General features: G+C 31.3%; 1 protein-coding gene across 1 annotated transcript; it reads right to left on the reverse strand.

Moving 5' to 3' along the window:
* Positions 1-9,570: 9,570 nt before the first annotated feature.
* On the reverse strand, positions 9,571-15,831 carry LOC113874869 (beta-fructofuranosidase, soluble isoenzyme I-like). Its single transcript, XM_027513084.1, has 7 exons — positions 15,753-15,831; positions 15,531-15,539; positions 11,521-12,377; positions 10,734-10,895; positions 10,184-10,407; positions 10,022-10,109; positions 9,571-9,783 (listed from the first exon to the last, which is right to left on the reverse strand). Exons 1-7 carry the CDS (start codon positions 15,808-15,810, stop codon positions 9,571-9,573), a joined length of 1,611 nt encoding a protein of 536 aa, XP_027368885.1. The 5' UTR covers positions 15,811-15,831.
* Between the last annotated feature and the right edge of the window lie 3,933 nt (positions 15,832-19,764).

The following is a 19,764-nucleotide window of genomic DNA, read 5'->3' on the forward strand; positions in this document are numbered from 1 at the left end:
AGTTTTATCAAATAATCCTAGTTCCATGTTATTGAAGATAATTGATAACAACTCAGCATTTGATAAAGCATCAACTGTGACATTAGCACTCTTTTCTTTATATTGTATGTCAAAGTCAAATCCTATTAATTTGATTACCCAAACCTATTGGAAAGGGGTGTGCAGTCATTGTTCAAGTAAATATTTAAGACTTTTCTTATCTATCTTTATTGTAAAATGATTATGGGACAAATATGCAACCCACTTTTGCACAGCATAAATAACAGCCAATAATTCTCTCTCATATACAGGCAAGACTTATTGTCTTGCTCCCAATGCCTTGTTGATATAAGCCAACAGATGCCTATTTTGTATTAGAACAGCCCCTATACCATTCCCAGAAGCATCAATCTTCACTACAAAATGCTGAGAAAAATTAGGAAGTGCGAGTACAGGAGCAGATGTTAAAGCATGTTCTAGTATCCTAAATGCCTTAAAGGATACTGTAGACAGAGTTATTCTCTTTTAACATGTCAGTTAAGGGGCGAACAATCTTGCCAAAGTCTTTCACAAAACATCTATAATACCCTGCTAAACCAAGAAATCCTCGTAATTGCTTCAAATTGGAAGGTTGAGGCCAATGTGCAATAACTTGCTGGGGGGTCCAGTGAAGACACCGCATTTAGATATAAAGTGACTCAAATATTCAACTCTGTTTGCTGCAAAAGAACACTCGCTCTTTTTGAGGAATAGTTGATGTTTTCGAAGGATAAGAAATACTGCTCTGAGGTGAGTGATATGGGCTTCCAATGTAAGATTGTAGACCAAAATATCAAAGAAAATAATCACAAACTTACGTAAAAACTCTTGAAAAATAACATTCATGAGGGATTAGAAAGATGTTGGAGCATTTGTGAGTCCAAATGGCATCACAAGATACTCAAAATATCCAGAATGTGTCTTGAATGTGGTTTTAAACTCTTCTTCTTTCACTGATCGAACTTGGTGATAATCGGATCTCAAATCAAGTTTGGAATAGATGGTTGAACCACTCAATTCATCCATTAAATCCTCAATTAATGGTATAGGAAATCTATCCTTCATTGTTTGTGCATTCAATTTTCTATAATCAACACAGTCTTCAAGACCCATCTTTTTTGCGTACAAGAATAACAAGTGAGGCATAAGGGTTATTACTATAGCGAAAGATGCCTTGATCCAACATTTCCTTCACCAATTTGTCAATTTTAGTCTTCTGGACTACGAAATATCTATAAAGTCGTTGGTTGATTGGAATAGACCCTTCCTTCAAGGGTATCCGATGATTAAAAATGCCCTAAGGCGGAGGCAGTTGGGTGGGCTCTAAAAAGATGTCCTAAAACTCCTCAAGAATAGAAACAACTTGATTCAGTAATAGTGGGGTACTCTCTATGAAAAAATTAAGACAAGTTGGAATCCGCAAAAATCCTCTGCAAAACCAGGATGCAAAAAACATAATTGAGCATTTTGCTGCACAGCCTTACTAAATGTCTTGTTATTAATGAACTTAACAACGAAAGAAGTGGTACCTCTTAATACAAATCTTTTTCCCCAACAGAAAATTCTACTTGCAACTTATTAAAATCCCATAAAATGGTTCCCAAAGTAGAAAGTCATTGGATGCCTAACACCAAATCACAACACCCTAATGGTAGGACCATAACATCATATTTAAATGAGGTCTGTTGAAGGAGCCATTGAAAATCCTTGCACACAAATTGAGCATCAATCCTTGTCCCGTTGGCTACTATCACAGACAAAGAAGTGATAGGCTCTACTTTACACTCCATTTTTTTTTGCCAACTCCAAATTTAAGAAATTATAAGTGCTTCCACTATCGATGAGAATATGAAGTGGTTTCCGATTTTATAATCCCATGATCCGCATGGTTTGATAGGTCGAGGCCCCAAATAAAACATTCATGGACAATTGAGGGGTATCAATGGATGCTTGAACAGCCACCGTCTCAGGGTCTTTGTCAACTACAATCTCTTCGTCAACATCGTCAGCATCATCATCATCATCTGTTAGATCCACCGGCCTATATTCCTAGCCACACTATTCCATCCTCTAAATTTAATGCCAGTCACCCAAAGTATAGTAACTTTGAATTTAGAATATTGTTTTTGGTGAAGAGAAAATCATGGGCAGCCTTTGTTGATAATTGTTGCTATGCATACACACATGAATCCAGCTTCTATAAATACTCATTGGAGCTGAAGAAAAATTCATTCCAACGCAGTGAGTGCATTTGAGAGTTAGAGAAATTTTCTAGTGTGAGAAAAACTTATGAGAGAGAAACTCTTGGTTGTAATTGGGTTGTGGGTTTGTGAGAGAGTGTGAGTGTATGTAAACACAATGTATATTTCTCCTTTCTATAGAAGGTCTGCAGCAGCCCAGAGACGTAGGCATAATTGGCTGAACTCCGTTATCAATTTGTGTGTGCTATTACTCTTCATTTATTGTTTCCACTAATCTAAACATGGGAAAAATTTGTGTAGTTTCCTAACAACTGATATCAGAGCTAGTTGGTACTTTCTGCTAAACTTTGGCAAGAGTACTGTTCACGTGAATAATATTTTTTGTGAATAGTAAAAATTGGCAGACGTTACCAATTTGTCCACGGTGGTTTGCAGAAGTTATCAGAAGCGATCCAAGAAGTCAGAATCAAGTGGGTGCTATGGCGGCAGACGAAGGAAAGGTAAAAATCGAGAAGTTTGATGGTGCAGACTTCGACTTTTGGAAGACGCAAATAAATGACTATTTGTATCAGAAAGGCATGCATGAACCTTTCACAGGCAAGAAACCAAAGTCTATAAAGGAAGAAGACTGGAAACTTTTGGACAGAAAAGCTCTTGGAGTCATCCGATTAACATTATCCCGTAATGTTGCTTTCAATATAGCAAAAGAAAAGACTACAACAGATCTTATGAAGGCTCTTGAAAGCATGTACGAAAAGCCATCGGCCTTAAACAAAGTTCATTTGATGAGGCAGTTGTTCAACTTACGGATGGCAGAATGCGCCTCAACGGCACAACATCTAAACGAACTCAACACTGTCACAACCCAATTGAGTTCAGTTGGAATCGATTTCGATGATGAAGTACGAGCTTTAATTCTCTTATCTTCCTTGCCTGAGAGTTGGAATGCTACTGTCACAGCTGTGAGTAGCTCGTCAGGAAGCAATAAGTTAAAATTTGATGATGTTCATGATTTAGTTCTCAGTGAAGAGATCCGGTGTAGAGAGTCAGGTGAATCATCAACCTCTTCAGTATTGCATACAGAGTCAAGAGGCAGAAGTTCAACCAGAGGAAGAGGGCGCAGTAAATCAAAGGTGAGGCGTTCCAAATCTAGAAATCATCATAGCTTCAACAACTCAAAGACTATTGAGTGTTGGAATTGCGGGAAGACGGGACACTACAAAAACCAGTGCAGGAGTGCACCGAAGAATCAGGAGGCGAAAGAAGATGCAAATGTTGCTTCAACCTCAGAAGGAGATGTACTGATATGTTCTTTGGAGAACAAGGAAGAGTCTTGGATGTTAGACTCTGGAGCATCCTTTCACGCAACTTCGCAGAGAGAAACCTTCGAGAATTATGTCACTGGAAACCTCGGTAAAGTCTACCTTGGTAATGAACAATCTTGTGAGATTGTGGGAAAAGGTGTAGTAAAGATCAAGTTGAACGGGTCTATATGGGAACTGAAGAATGTCAGACATGTTCTTGACCTGACGAAGAACTTAATCTCAGTAGGCCAGTTGGCCGATGAAGGCTACACAACAACCTTCCATGGAGGTCAGTGGAAAATCTCAAAGGGTGCAATGACGATAGCTCGTGGCAAAAAAAGTGGTACTCTTTACAAAAGAGCATGTCATTTTATTGCAGTTGCATCAAATGAAAATCCCAATCTATGGCACCAAAGACTTGGTCATATGAGTGAGAAAGGGATGAAGTTCATGCATTCAAAGGGGAAACTTCCAAGTCTTCAGTTAGTAAAAATTGACATGTGTGAAGACTGCATATTTGGAAAGCAAAAGAGAGCCAGCTTTCAGACAAGTGGAAGAACCCCAAAGAAGGAAAGACTTGAACTTGTTCATTTTGATGTTTGGGGTCCAACAACTGTCCTATCCATTAGTGAAAATTGATACTTTGTGATTTTTATTGACGACCACTCTAGAAAGGTATGAGTATACTTTATAAAACAAAAGTCTGAAGTATTTGAGGCTTTCAAAATGTGGAAGGTCATGGTGGAAAATGACACAGGGTTGAAGGTCAAAAAACTCAGAACCGACAATGGTGGTGAATATGTAGACACCAGATTCAAGAAGTTCTGTTATGAGCACGTGATCAGAATGGAGAGAATTGTACCAGGTACACCTCAACACAACGGTGTAGCTGAGCGTTTGAACCGAACGTTGACAGAGAGAGCCAGAAGTATGCATGTGCAATCAGGCCTACCAAAGCAATTCTGCGCAGAAGCAGTGAACACAACAACTTACCTGATCAACCGAGGCCCATCGATACCATTGGAGAATAGAATACTAGAAGAGGTATGGAGTGGAAAAGAGGTAAAACTCTCACATCTCAGAGTGTTTGGTTGTGTAGCATATGTGTATATTAGTGATCAAAACATAAACAAACTTGATCCCAAATCAAAGAAGTGTACTTTCATCGATTATGGTGAAGATGAGTTCGACTACCGCCTTTGGGATGATGAAAACAAAAAGATGATCCGCAGTAAAGATGTGATCTTCAACGAAAAAGTGATATACAAGAACAAGCAAAATACAAGCGCCAGCAACTCAGAACCGAGTAGGCCAGTTTATGCAGAGGTGGACGATGTCCTAGAAAGTCCTACAGTTGAGAGTCCTCAAGAGGAAACAACTGAAAGAGGCAGCGGGCAACAGTGTGACAGAACAGAGCATCATACTCCAACCCCTGAATTAAGGAGGTCCTCTCGAATTCCTGTGCCTAACAGGAAATACATGAACTACATGTTGTTGACAGATGGAGGAGAGCCTGAAGATTATGCAGAAGCATATCAGACTACAGATGCAAGCAAGTGGGAGCTTGCCATGAAAGACGAGATAAAGTCTTTGATCTCAAATCAAACATGGGAACTAGCAGAGTTACCTATGAAAAAGAAGGCACTTCACAACAAATGGGTGTATCGAGTGAATGAGGAGCATGATGGCTCTAAGAGGTATAAAGCTCGACTAGTTGTAAAAGGATTCCAGCAAAAGGAAGGAGTTGACTACACAGAGATTTTTGCACCAGTTGTGAAGCTCAATACTATCAGATCTGTGTTAAGTATTGTTGCCAGCAAAGAGCTATACTTGGAGCAGTTGGATGTGAAGACTGCATTTCTTCACAGAAATCTAGATGAGGAGATCTACATGCACTAACCTGAAGGTTTCTTAGAGAAAGGAAATGAGCATATGGTGTGCAGATTAAAGAAGAGTTTGTATGGCCTAAAACAAGCGCCAAGACAGTGGTATATGAAGTTTGAAAGCTTCATGCACAGGGAAGGTTTCAAGAAGTGCAATGCTGACCACTGTTGTTTCTTCAAGAGGTATAACTCTTGTTATATCATTTTGCTACTTTATGTTGATGATATGTTAGTAGTAGGTCCAGACATGGCTGAGATCAGAAACTTGAAGATGCAATTGTCAAAAGAGTTTGACATGAAAGACTTGGGTCCAGCAAAGAAGATCCTTGGAATGCAAATCACGAGAGATAAGCAAAAGGAAACTTTGCAGTTATCTCAAGCGGAGTACATCAACCGTGTTTTGCAAAGATTCAACACGAGCAATGCCAAACCGGTTAGTACACCTTTGGCTAGTCATTTTTGCCTATCAAAGGATCAGTCCCCTGAGACGGATGAAGAAAAAGAATTAATGGCTAAAATCCCTTATGCTTTAGCCATTGGAAGTTTGATATACGCAATAGTCTGTACAAGGCCAGACATTGGCCATGCAGTGGGAGTTGTAAGCCGGTTCATGTCAAATCCAGGAAAAGCTCATTGGGAAGCTGTGAAATGGATTTTAAAGTATCTACGAGGCACTCAAGAAAAATGTTTGTGCTTTAGTAAATGTGAGTTAAAGGTACAAGGCTACGTAGATGCAGATTTTGCAGGTGAAGTTGATCACCGAAGAAGCACCACTGGTTACATATTTACTGTTGGTACTATAGCTATTAGTTGGATATCGCAAATACAAAAAATTGTTGCTCTATCCACTACAGAGGCTGAGTATGTCGCAGTAACAGAAGCTAGCAAAGAATTAATATGGCTTCAAGGATTGTTAACAGAGTTGGGATTCATCCAAGAGAAGAGTGCTTTGTACAGTGATAGTCAGAGTGCAATACATCTGGGAAAGAATTCCTCATTTCACTCCAGAACGAAGCACATTGACCTCCGTTATCACTTCATCAGATCTTTGCTTTAGGATGAGGTACTAACGCTGAGAAAGATTCAAGGAAGTAACAACCCAACAGACATGTTGACAAAGGTGGTGACTATTGACAAACTGAAGTTGTGCTCAACTTCAGTTGGCCTGCTAGAATGACAAACCAGAGAAAGCTGCTGCATGATCGAGGTGTGAAGACTAACTGAAGTTAGTCTTCAAGTGAGAGATTGTTAGATCCACCGGCCTATATTCCTAGCCACACTATTCCACCGTCTAAATTTAATGCCAGCCACCCAAAGTATAATAACTTTGAATTTGGAATATTGTTTTTGGTGAAGAGAAAATCATGGGCAGCCTTTGTTGATAATTGTTGTTATGCATACACACATGAATCCAGCTTCTATAAATACTCATTGGAGCTAAAGGAAAATTCATTCCAACGCAGTGAGTGCATTTGAGAGTTAGAGAAATTTTCTAGTGTGAGAAAAATTTATGAGAGAGAAACTCTTGGTTATAATTGGGTTGTGGGTTTGTGAGAGAGTGTGAGTGTATATAAACACAGTGTATATTTCTCCTTTCTATAAAAGGTCTGCAGCAGCCCAGAGACGTAGGCATAATTAGCCGAACTCCGTTATCAATTTGTGTGTGCTATTACTCCTCATTTATTGTTTCCACTAATCTAAACATGGAAAAAATTAGTGTAGTTTCCTAACATCATCAAGCTTCATTACAAACAACTGAGCTCTCCTATGTTTGAGTTGATGGCCAGGAACAAAGAGTTCATCACAGAACATGCATAAACCTTTAGCTCTCTGATCAGCTATTTCAGCAATATTGTAGGAATGAGGTGGTTTGTTTAGGATGAGTTTTATCGTAAGGTTGTGATAGGGTTGGTAATATAGGTGGTTGAGATGTGGTTGGACTGGTTTTAGTTCCTAATGAGTGCGTGGAGAAGGAAGGTGGGTTAGGGTAGTGTTTGGAGATGGGTTGGGATGCTTCGTGGAGTCTAGCTAGATTTGCCACTTAAGCAACCGTGGTGGGGTTAAACATTCTAACATGCATCTGTGTTTTATGTTCTAAGCCAACCAAGAAAATGCTCAAAGAATGTTCTGGGGGTAAGGTTATTTGGGTTAAAGCTAATTCGAATGCTTCAATATAATCATGCACTCGTCCCACTTGTTTGACCTAAATTAGAGTAGACAACAGATCTTCATAAATAGCACCAAATTGCAATGTAATATCTAAAATGTACTCAGAGAAGCTAGTCGAACCTTGGACTCCGGGGGTGTTATCAAGAGAGAAGAATTGCTCACATTTGTATAACCATTCCTTGAGTCTAGTACTGTCAAATCAAGGAAACTCAATCTTAGAAATACGTGTAGCATATAAGTTTTGGTGATATGAATTAGTCTGGTCATAGTGTGGCACAAAAGACGTTTGTTGATTGGTTGATTGCTCAAAACGATGCGCCTCCTGGTGGCTCTTGGAGTGGTCACCAGTGGATAAACTAGTGTGTGTAGCAGTGAGCAAAGTTTTGATTTCAGCTAAACAAGCATTATGCTGATCTATCTTGTCTTGCATTGCAGCATTGGAGTCATTAATCTTTCGAGTCAAAGCGCGTTCCACCTCTTGATGCTTGATTGGGATCTCGTTGCGTCAGCCATGGAAACGTATCAAGGATCGAAATCTAATACCAATTATGACAGGAATATTTGGATGCAAGGAACTTTAATTAATTTTGTTGTACCCAACTCAGTGAACAGGGAAAATCAAAATAAAGTAACCTTCTGATGATCACAGAGAAAGAAAACACTAAAAAATTAAGAGAGATAATTAGTGAATATTCCTTTTTTTTTCTAAAAGTTGTTTTTACATACCATATATGCTATGATTTGAAATATTAACAAGAACCCAAAAAACAAGCTACTTATATATAATACTAACTTTCTGTTACATAAAAAGTGTGCGGTCAGCTCACCACATTTAACCGACAATATTAAACCCACCAAAATTACTAATTATAGAATAATGCCATCACACATTATCTATCAAATATTTAAAATTTGTTTATCAAAAATTTTAATATTTAGAAAAAGTGTTTCAAAATTAATTCAACCTCCTGTTAAGTCTAAGGCCATTTAGGTTGTACATGTCATGTTATAGTTGTAAAAGTATAATCAAATTATATTTTACGTATTTCCAAAGAATATATAATATTAATATCATAATCTTAATGTATATTAATGAAATACTAAATAATTTTTTATAATTATATAATTTTACAAACATAACCTATGTTGATAGAAACTTTCAATATACTAGTAGAATTTGTAAAATAATTATATAATAAAATTGTTGAATAGTGTAAGAATTGCTTTAAATTTATACCATTCTCACCAAAAAAAACTTAACAATTATTATTACATATATATAATACATAATATTTGAAGGCATTCTTATCTTTAATGAATAATTAAGATTTCATTCTTTTAAAAAAAAATTGTCACATTTTACTATCACTCCTTTTTATCAGTATTAGTGTGCAATGCTAATTAAATTCTTTACCGTGATGATTTATTTTAGAAAAAAAAATTACTACAATAAATAAAATAGAAGAGTGTTACCAACAATTTTTATAATACATTTTTTCAACTTACTTTTTATTATTAATTAGTTAAAATTTATTAAAAATTACAAAATTATGAGTGTGGTTCATTAAGAAAAAGACCTAGCTTGATAATTCTCAAACATTTCATTTAATAATAAAAGTATATTAAGTGTGTAGCTAGTATTTTTCAATAATACATAATTGCATAAAATAAAAATAATTCTTTAACACAAGAAGAAATCAAATTTTTTTTCCTTTCTTAAGTGCAGTGTTTCTTTTGGATACACATGTGTAGAAAAGATAAAAGTTGATAGACATCACCTGCAGTGTCATTTTTTAATAGTTAAAATAAGAAAAACTAATGGGTGAAACTAGGAATCTACTCCATCTCCAACAGTTGAAAATTCACTATTTGAAGGGGAAAGATTGCTCTAGCAAATCCCAAATTTAAAGTTGGTTCAACCAAAATTTATTAACTTCGTGTATGCTTCTTGCTCTATGGTAACAGGAATATCACAATAGGATGCAAAAGTACATTCTAAACTTCTAAGAGGCTCTGATCAAAGGGAAAGGGGCGTATAAAAGCAGAGTTCAATAGCCAAATCTTTAGGGAGGCCTTAATGTTTATATTAGTTGCATTGTTGAATAGAAATAATCTTGCAGCTCCATATATTGCTTCTGTTGGATAAACTCTTGCTGTGATCACAGTTCTCCCTCCTTGAGCAAAGCTCTCAATTATTGAATGGTCCACCTAATCACATTGAAAATTAAGTTCATTGTCACAAAAGCTAGCTTGAGTGTATCTATTGTTACTCTTACATTTAAGTAATTTTTGTCTTAAATGTTTTTTCTCTCTTGTGATCATAGTAATAGTCTGAATATTTTGGAAAAAAATTAATCACTTAAATACATAAATATGACAACAAACACTTTCTAAAATTACATAACTAAAACGAAGTACAAGTATGAACTATCTTATTCACACTTACCAACACCCTCATTGATAATTTTTCGTCACTGAAGACTGGAACTTTGCTTCCATAAATTGGCTTTGCTACATCAGGAGCCTTGGATGATCTGCAACACCTTATTACTAATTACCACAATTTTTTTTAGGAGAAAAATCTGAAATAGCAAATTGAAATTCCTACCTTGTTTCATCAACACAAAAGAATGTGGTTGAACTACCAAGGCTAATATTAGATAGCCGGAAATAAATTGGTGTTAATTCAGAAAGTGTGTCATCTGCAATAGCCAAAAGGCCAAATGGTCCAAAAACACTTCTTTCTGTGACACCACTTCCACAACCTACGTTGTCCTTCCCAAGCCCTTTGGATGCTAATGATTCAATCTCAAACTCAGCAATTATGTCCAACTGTAAATTTTTTTTGGAAAATGAAGGGTTTGTTGATTAGTCCATTAAATTATAATTATTAGTTAATTTAGTCCTGAAACTATTAAAATATCATTTTATCTCTAAAATGATCAAATTTAAGTCATTTTAGTCTTTATTGTTATAATTTCGAGGACCAAAACAACAGTTGTCGATGTATAATTCAGAGATTGAAATGACTGTTAGGTTATTTTGGAGACTAAAATAACATTTTTGTAAAGCACTAAATTATTGGATACTCAAAATTCCTGCGGCTAAATTGATGTATTAATCTATATATGAGAAATTTATATATTCTATAAACAAACCTGTGTTGCGAGGCTTATGTTCAGTGGCACAACAGAGCCAGGCTTAACCACCACTCCTTCAAATTCAGCACTGCTTAGTCTTAAGCTTTCTACTTCTTCTACTGGCCACTGAAGCAAATTAGTCCCAGTCTTGTTGTCAAACAACACTGTTCTCGGAATTGTCTGATAGAACAAAAAATGTGGGCAGATTTTAAATTCACATAAACTTGTGAGTTAATAAACTCACACATGTAAAGACTGCAAAACCTTCTTTCTTTCTAGACATCTTTTGCCATATGAATTTCAGACTTGCCAAATGAATGTGATGTCAAATTATTCACCAAAATGTGGGAAAAAAAGAATTCAAAGTCGGTTATTTATATCATTATCTCTCGGATTAGATAAGGTTTTTAATAAGTATTTATAGAAGGAAAAAAATAGAGAAGTAAAATGGATCAAATTCCTTCTTTATGTTAAAATCATCTTCTGCTCTTTTACTTTAAAGAAGTAATCTCATTTAACATATTTAAAACTTAAATACATAAATTAAAATTTCAACTTAAAAGAAAAAATGTATTCATCTTACCTCTTTTAAGTAGAAGTTTAACCAAAGTGAGCTATGTGTCAAACAAAGAGCTACCTTCAAACATTGTTCATAAAATATGTTTAAAAGGTTAAATTAAATTGATCATTTGTAAGATTATTAAATTGGCCTTGTACCTATGAAAAAAAAAACTACAGCTCCTCCTTAGGATAAAAAGTTGTACTAGAAAATGATTGTGCATGTGTAAAAAACAAAACGACAAACCTGAAGAGATGCCCAACCCTTTCTCAAGTCATCATATTGGGTATCAGTTTCATTAATCCAACCCCACAGAATCCGTCTATCTTTTTGTTGATCATAAAAAGTCTTAGAAGCATAATATCTTCCATAATCCAAAAGCAACCCAATACCCACATCTTGATGTGGGTTATCGGGCACCCATGTATCATTTTCAACAAAATAGGTGCCTAGTGCATAATGATCCACTCTTGTGTCATCCATACTAGCCTTCAACACATGCTTAACATGTGGACCATTAACCGAGGTGTCCAAACCCTTAGACCCGTTTACCAAAACCGGGTAAAAGTCCACACATTCCCACATACCCGTACCCGGAACCGCATGCAAGTAGTGATCATTGGGCTCAAAATTGATGAAATCCGTGGTTGTGTAAACTAATGAAAGGCCCATATTTCTTTTCTTTGACCCAAGGGCGACCCTCCATTTTCCATCGGGCCCAATCCAAGCCGTTGTCGGGTCACGAAAATCCTTGGGGGCGATGCCGGGTGGGGGCACCAAGACCGGGTTACCCGCATACTTGACCCAATCAAGTAGAAGGGGATCAGATAGGTTGGCGGGGTAGGCAAGGTTTTGGACTTGCACATAGTTATCGGTGTCGCCTGTGTAAAGCATTATGATTTTGCCACTTGGCAGAATCGTAGCGGAGCCAGTCCATACACCATTGATATCAAAGGAGTTGTCAGGTAGCATGGCAATGGGGAGGTAGAGCCAGTGAATCATGTCCGTTGATACAGCATGACCCCATGTAATGTTGCCCCACACAGCTGAATCAGGATTGTATTGATAAAATAGATGGTACCATCCCATGTGAAACAATGGACCTGCAATCACACTTTAATGTCAATTTTCTTCCCTTTCATCTTCCTAATCACATGTTTTATGTAAACCAAACATCAAGAATCTTAGAGTGTTGTACGAGAAGCAAGTACCACATTTCATACAACATTCTTAGTGACTGGCTATTTTAGTATTTTATTAAAACAATTAAAATAGTGTTAAAATTATAAAGAAAGAATAAAACGAAGAACAATTACTTAAAAATGTTTCATTTCATAAAATACATCAATGTTTGTAATAACTATTTTAAGTTAATTTCGTAATAGCTTTTTTTTTTTTGTCAAATTTTTTTTGTATTAAACCATTTTATATATACGTAGGCTATCTGAGTCTGTATAAGTCAACTTGATTAAAATCCTACTGAGTACTAAACTTATTTAGATTAAATCGAAATAATTATCTCACGAGCATTTTTTAAATTTCAAACTCATTCATTTAACAGATTTTTTTGGTCCAGTATATTAGGCCAGTTTATTTTACCAACTTTATTTATACTTGTAAGAAAAGTACATGCATTAATATTTAGTTTTCTTTTATATTTATTTTAATATTATAATTATAATTTTTATGTTAAAACGTAATTTTATATTATATTATTTTTCAAACATACTTAAAATTATATTTTGATTTTACATTTATTTTATCGTACCAAGATTTAGAGTTGTTTTTAAAAAAAAAATTCCTCCAAACTCACATTAGAAATAATTTTATAATTAAAAAATTTATACTGAATTATTATAAATTTTCAAAAAATTAAATATAAATTACATCACTTTAAATTTATTTTCAGTATAATTAGTTTTACAAAATTAAACTCAAGTGTATAAATAGTAATCTAAACACGTATTAAAAGTCACTAACAAACACAAAATTATAAACTTATCCCATGTTTTTTCATTTATCAATGTATTGAGCAATATATTAAATTAGGTAAACATGATGGAACATATATAATACTCCACGAGTTTAAGTACATTAAAAACATTATTCTGATTATCACGGAAACATCATATTGATTATACTAAACCATCTGGGTTCACTTTTTATTAATTAAATTAATACATAATTTTCACTCAGTGCCTTTTGGCCAACGGAATTAAATATAGAATTACAACTTGAATTTATAATTATGAAGTTTATAAGTTCTTTAAGAAATAAAAGAATAATTTTAAATTCTAATTTTATGGAATACTTGGTGCAGACTAAGGTATTATTCTACTTGAGGAGAAAAAATCTATAACATGATGGTATTAACTTTTGAATGTTTTTATATGCAAGATTTAAAGATGAGACTTTACTTCAAAAGAATTAAGCATGTACTACTTTGACATTTTGTTTATAAAAAAATAAATAAAAAGTTCATATAAATTTTAATACAATGTTTTAGTTTTAGTAGTACACTTAAGTTGAGTTTATTTATTTCATAAAGTAACTTAGACAATTTCATTTAACATTACTAAAATTATTTTAATTTTTATCTTCTACTCTTCAAATTAGAATTCTTAAACTTATTATCTTACACTTTCAAATTAGTTTTTGAGATTGGTAAACTCAGACATTTTAATTTTTTAAAATTTAAAATACCTTTGATAGTTTCTTGAGTTTCTCTTTGTCTATCAATTTATTAAGAAACAATTATAGAATACTGAAATATTTCGTTAATGATATGTAAAATTGATCATGTGTCAAAAGAGATGTCATGAAAAAGGAACAATGCCCAAATTGATTCCTAGGAATGTTAAGGTGAAAATTTAAAATGCCTTAATAATCTCTAAAAATATCTTTTGTCTATAATTTAGTGGTTGACATAACTCACCATTAGGGAGTAATGATAAAATGTAGTTAAAGATTTTGTAGAAGAAAAAATGTGTCATCACAATATCTCAATCCCAATTGCTGTCAATCTCAAGTTGCCAAATCATATTCCTCACCTCCCACTTCAACATCTTAAATAATTAAACACTGTGAAGTCATAGTTTCACTTTTGGTTGATGAATGCAATGCTGGATTAAGTTTAAATATGGTTATCATGAATATTTAGATGGTGGTCAACATAAACAAGGTCAAGGTTGAGATCATGTGTTTACCTTTGTGTTTCTATTTCTCAAATATGCATGAATACATGTCTTTTAATTTTTCAATTTAATTTTTTTTCAAAAGACTCTTTGATTGTGTGTGGTTCTACAACATTTTTTTTTCTTTAGTTGAAGGGGGAAAAAAAAGAAGAAAAAGAAAGCTTTCCAAGTTTCTGAAACTGAATTAAATTAAGATTTATTGATTTCTCTTAGTGATAATATGGCTTAGGGTTGTTTACAATTATTAGAGAATGATGAATTTTTTTATTGGATGCTCATAATTATTCATGATTGTTCACTCCATGCATGGCATTTTGTTATTATTTTCTAATATCTTCTTAACTATTTATTAAAATTCATTAAAAATTATAAAAATATGAAAGAAAAATATTAATTTAGAAGTAAAAAAAATAAGATATTTTATGATTTTTATATTTTTAATAAATTTAAAAATAAATTTAAAAATATTTTAAATAATATATTGCTAATATTCTTTTATTAAATAGTATATTACCATACATGTGAATAATAAGAAACGAGAAGAATGTTAATAACATATTCTTCAACGTTAGCTTAAATTTATTAGAAATTAAAAAAATATGAAAGAAAAATATTAATTTAAAAATAAAAAATATTTTTTTATAATTTTTAATAAATTTTAACTAATAATAAAAGATATATTATAAAAAGCATGTTATTATTATTAATACCATTCCATTAATAAGTAGGTGAACAAAATCTTAAGGTAAGTGTCTGCCTGCCCTTGCTATGCATGGTATAATTTTATTTATTTTGTGTTTTTATAATTAAATGTTACTATTATGATGAAACTAATTTGAATATATTTTCTGTGGGAGGATAACTGGATATGAGAAGTGGACCTGCAACATTTCTATATTAAAATTTTCACTGCTGCAAAATTAGTGTTTATATTCACTTTAAATGAGCTATATTTTTAAAATTAATAATGGTTGATAGTAATGTACCTAAATTATTGAGTTAAGCAAATGAGTAAGGGAAACTCAACAGAAAAAGAAGATACAAATTAAAATATAAACTTACCGTCAGGATCTGAAGCCAATTCCACCAAACATCCCACAAAACAGGAACAGAAGTGGGTCAATGCGACATTGTTGATTAGCATCTTAATTAACAACATTGTGACAAACCCAAATGAAGATAAAACAAACTTGGAATAAAGTGGCATTTGGAAAGTTAAAGATGGAGCAATATCTCACCTACCATTCCATGAATAATGATTAAAAAGGAAGAAGATAGACTTACCATTCATCCAATTTTTTTCTGGTTGAAAATGGAAAGCTGTTCTTTGCCAAGAGAACATGGCGTTGGTCCAATTATATGAAACTTTATGGGAAAGAGAAGGGTTGGAGTTGGCTGAGACCCCTTGAGGAACCCCTCTTGGCAATTCTTGAAAGGATTTGTGGGCGTGGTTCATGGTGAATGCAACCAATGACATTAGAAAAACAATGGAACAGAAAATCCCAATGATCCCCTTGGATGGTGTTGAGTGAAGGGTCAACAAGGGGGTGTGTGGGTGGGCATGATTGGACTCCATGTTATGGGTAAGTTATAGAGAGGACTTTGGAGTGTGGAGTGATTATAAAGGCTTTATGTGGAATGGAGAATGGCAGATATAGAGATTCGGGTCCAACCAATAATGGGTATGGGAAGTTCGATTGGAACGGTGGTTTCCAGTATGATTGGAAGAGGGGACAAACAGAGAGTAAGAAATGAATGAATACATGTCCCAAAGATATCAAGGGACCATTTCATTAGAGACTCAAACACTTTGTATTATTATTATAAAACTTCTTAAAATCAAATAATAAAAATGTAAAATATAAATGACTTATAATTTTAATACATGTAAAAAAATGAAATGTGAAATAGTTAGAAAATTAGGATATACAAATAAAAATTTAATTATAAAAAGTGCTTTTTAATAAAAATTATACTGTAATTTTTCTAATAATATTTTAATAAAAAATTCAAATAAAAAATTATGATGCATTTTAATTAAAGGATTTATATTATTTAAAAATAAAAGAGAGAGTAGTATTAACCGTAATTTACTTTAGATATTAAATGTTTGTTTCTTCGTTATAAAAATATCAAATCATAGTTAATTTTCATATTTGTTAAATTTAAATCATTTGTTTTTTTATGATTTAAAAAAATATTTTAGAATGCTTGAAAATAATGTAATTTATTATTATTATTATAATATAAATTATATTTTTTTAATGAAATAATTATTTTACTTGCTGTCATTCTAATAAAATCACCTATGCTTTCTTTTAATGACATGTGACTTTTAATGACTTTTAAACTTTCTATGAAATAAATCAATATATTTTTCATTAATTAAGTAATATATTAAATAAAAATTTAATTTTTCTAAATATTTTTAATTAATATTCAATTTTTTAATATGAACTGAATATTCATAAATAATTAAATAATTTAAAATTTTCTTAAGTTTAAATCCTTGTATTTATCATCTAATGTTTTACATCAAATAAAATCAATATTTTTTCTTTCACTGCTTAATCATTGAAATAAATATTTACTTTTCTCAATTTTATAATTAATGTTTACATTTTTTTTCCAATTAGTGTTAGACAGATAAGAGAATTTCAAATCTAATCAAATAATATTCTAGTATTTATATCAGCTTTTGAGGGTTTTCAAAGTTGAAAGTTTCAAAGGTTAATTTTTACATTTTTATTTGATTTATTATTACCACTTAAAAATTCAATAAACTAAGAATCTATTTGACTTTTCTCAAGAATTTTTTTATTTAAAATGTTTTAAAATTATAATTATTTGTAATTTAAAAAAAGAAAAAATGTTAAGAAAAAAGTTTAACTTAAATACATTGTAAAACTTTTTACATTGTAATCCAATCATGAATTATTATATCAACAAGAATCATTGATTTCTATAATAATATTTATTATTTTACTGCATAATATTTATAGAATTTAAATTTTAAATAAAATACATGATAATAATACATATAATGACTCTTGATTTTAAATTATTTAATTTTTAAAAAAATTTAATAACCTTACTTTTAATATCTATTGTTATTTAAAGTAATGAAATATTAAATAAAATTTATCTATTAGTATTGATGTATTCATGATTTTCTTAGACTTGCAATTTTACAGAGGCTTTTTTTCACTTAGATATGCTGTTGGTATTTTTCATATGATTTTTTTTTCACAGATAATTATAAGTTAACTTTCTCTTATCATTATGTGCTATTACGTGCATTTTAAGGAAAGTAATTTAGTGACCTTTGGAAGGTATAATTATTATATTTAAAATAAAAAATATATAATTAAATAATTAGAAAATAAAATTTTATAAATATAAAATAAACTAAAATTATTATTTTTAATCATTGAAATAATAAGTGACAAATATTTTAGTTTTTAAAATTTTAAAAATATTATATTAATTTAAATTTTTTTTTATCTATCGTTTTAATCTTTCAAAAAATTCGTCGTTAATACTATTAACAAAATATTTATATATTATGTTAGGTAATTAAAAAACTGATCGTATAATAAAAATAATATTATATACATTGTGATATATATTTTTATTTTATTTATTATTTGTTGAATATTTTAGTCTTTTATTTTTAAAATCATTCATTTATTTATTTATTTTTTTAATACTGTCATTATCAAAAACTATTATCATCCATCATCATTTGTGTTTGCATATATCACTTTCTAAATAAGAGATTCTTATTTATAATATAGAAGTTGATAAATTTAAAAATTATTTTAAAAAGTCTCAAATAACAAAAGTATATAATCAAAGTTACATAATATCAACATTATACTATTTATTTTTTATATAGTGAGCTTTAATTTTAATAATATAGGTTTAACAATAAAATATGCACCATCATGACTAACACTATTATACATGTATTTTGGTTCTAGGAATATATATCTATGGTAAGTAAGAATAAGTTGATTTAATTTTTATTATTGCATATTACTTTAATAAAAAGATTTTTTTGAAAAAGGTCTTCATAATATAAATATAGTTAACGATCATGTAACACAAATAGTTACTATTATACTGGTTCTTTGGGTTTAACCAATAGTTTTGAGTTCAAATTAAATATACTGTTTATAGAAATTATACTCAAGTTGGCTCCATGTTTCTTATTTTTATGTGTCTCTTAGATTGGAGAAACAAGACTTGACTAATGAAAATATCATTAGTCCCCACAATGGTGTTTTTATGAATGAGATTATATACAAACTAAAAGGAAGTTACAAATTTTAAAAAAGTCAAGTAGCAAAATTGGTCATGCTTCCCATTATTATTCATGCCAAATAATTGAACAAGCAATGTACTTAAGTGCTTTACAATGTACAAGACTCTTTTTTCTTCCTTTAAAGATTATTTGTACTACGACACACTAAAAATGAATCAAAGACAAAGTTATATTTAAACTCCAAACAAAAATGTTAGTTAGTATAAAATTATATTTTTATGTATTCTGATTTGTTTGGCAGTTAAATTTAAAGAAAAAAAAAAGAGATCGAGAATGTTTGTTAATAACTTTATTTGAAAAAATTTTATATATAAAATTTTCGAATCCTTACTCTAAACTTGTATTTTTAAATTTTTAAAATTTTTAAAAATAATTATTCTCTTTTTTTTCCTTGTATCTCTCCTTTTTTTTTCTTTAAATTCTTAAAAAAAATCTAGTAAAAATATTATAACATAACAATTATTACCATGGTTAAAAATATAAAATTAATTATATTAATTAAAAAAATAATTATCTATATAAGTTCTTTTGTTCCTCTTATAATTTATTTATTATTATTTTATTCAATATATTTTTACCTTTCTTTTGCCTTTTCTCTCTTATGTTTCGTAAAAATTACTAATAAAATAATTAAAAAAATCTATAGATAATTAAATATCATAATTAATACAGTAAAACTTTGAATATTTTTAATTTTTTTTTGTTAGAAACATTTGGAATATTTTATATCTTAAGAATATATCTTCGGTTATAAGGAAATGAGCTGACGTAGTTTCAAAGCCGTATACTCCTCGAACTGCTTTGTTAATAATGATTTTACTTTGAAAATCACTATTGGATTGGGCAAATCAACAAGATATTCAGTAGAATAATGCGATCATGCATAACAGAGTAATATTATAAAGTAAATAATATGCCAAAAATACATTAAAATTAAAACTTAGGTTTATTTTATTTTATTTAACCACT

Source organism: Abrus precatorius, unplaced genomic scaffold (genome assembly GCF_003935025.1).
Source record: "Abrus precatorius isolate BTA unplaced genomic scaffold, Abrus_2018 Scaffold8, whole genome shotgun sequence".
Taxonomy (NCBI): Eukaryota; Viridiplantae; Streptophyta; class Magnoliopsida; order Fabales; family Fabaceae; genus Abrus; species Abrus precatorius.

Excerpts from the sequence above, each read along its gene's own strand:
- LOC113874869 (XM_027513084.1), bottom strand. The coding sequence starts at position 15,810 with ATGTTCTCTTGGCAAAGAACAGCTTTCCATTTTCAACCAGAAAAAAAT. Across the intron at positions 10,896-11,520 it reads AGGGTTGGGCATCTCTTCAG|ACAATTCCGAGAACAGTGTT; the intron begins GTTTGTCGTTTT and ends TTGTTCTATCAG. Across the intron at positions 9,784-10,021 it reads AATTATCAATGAGGGTGTTG|GTGGACCATTCAATAATTGA; the intron begins GTAAGTGTGAAT and ends CAATGTGATTAG.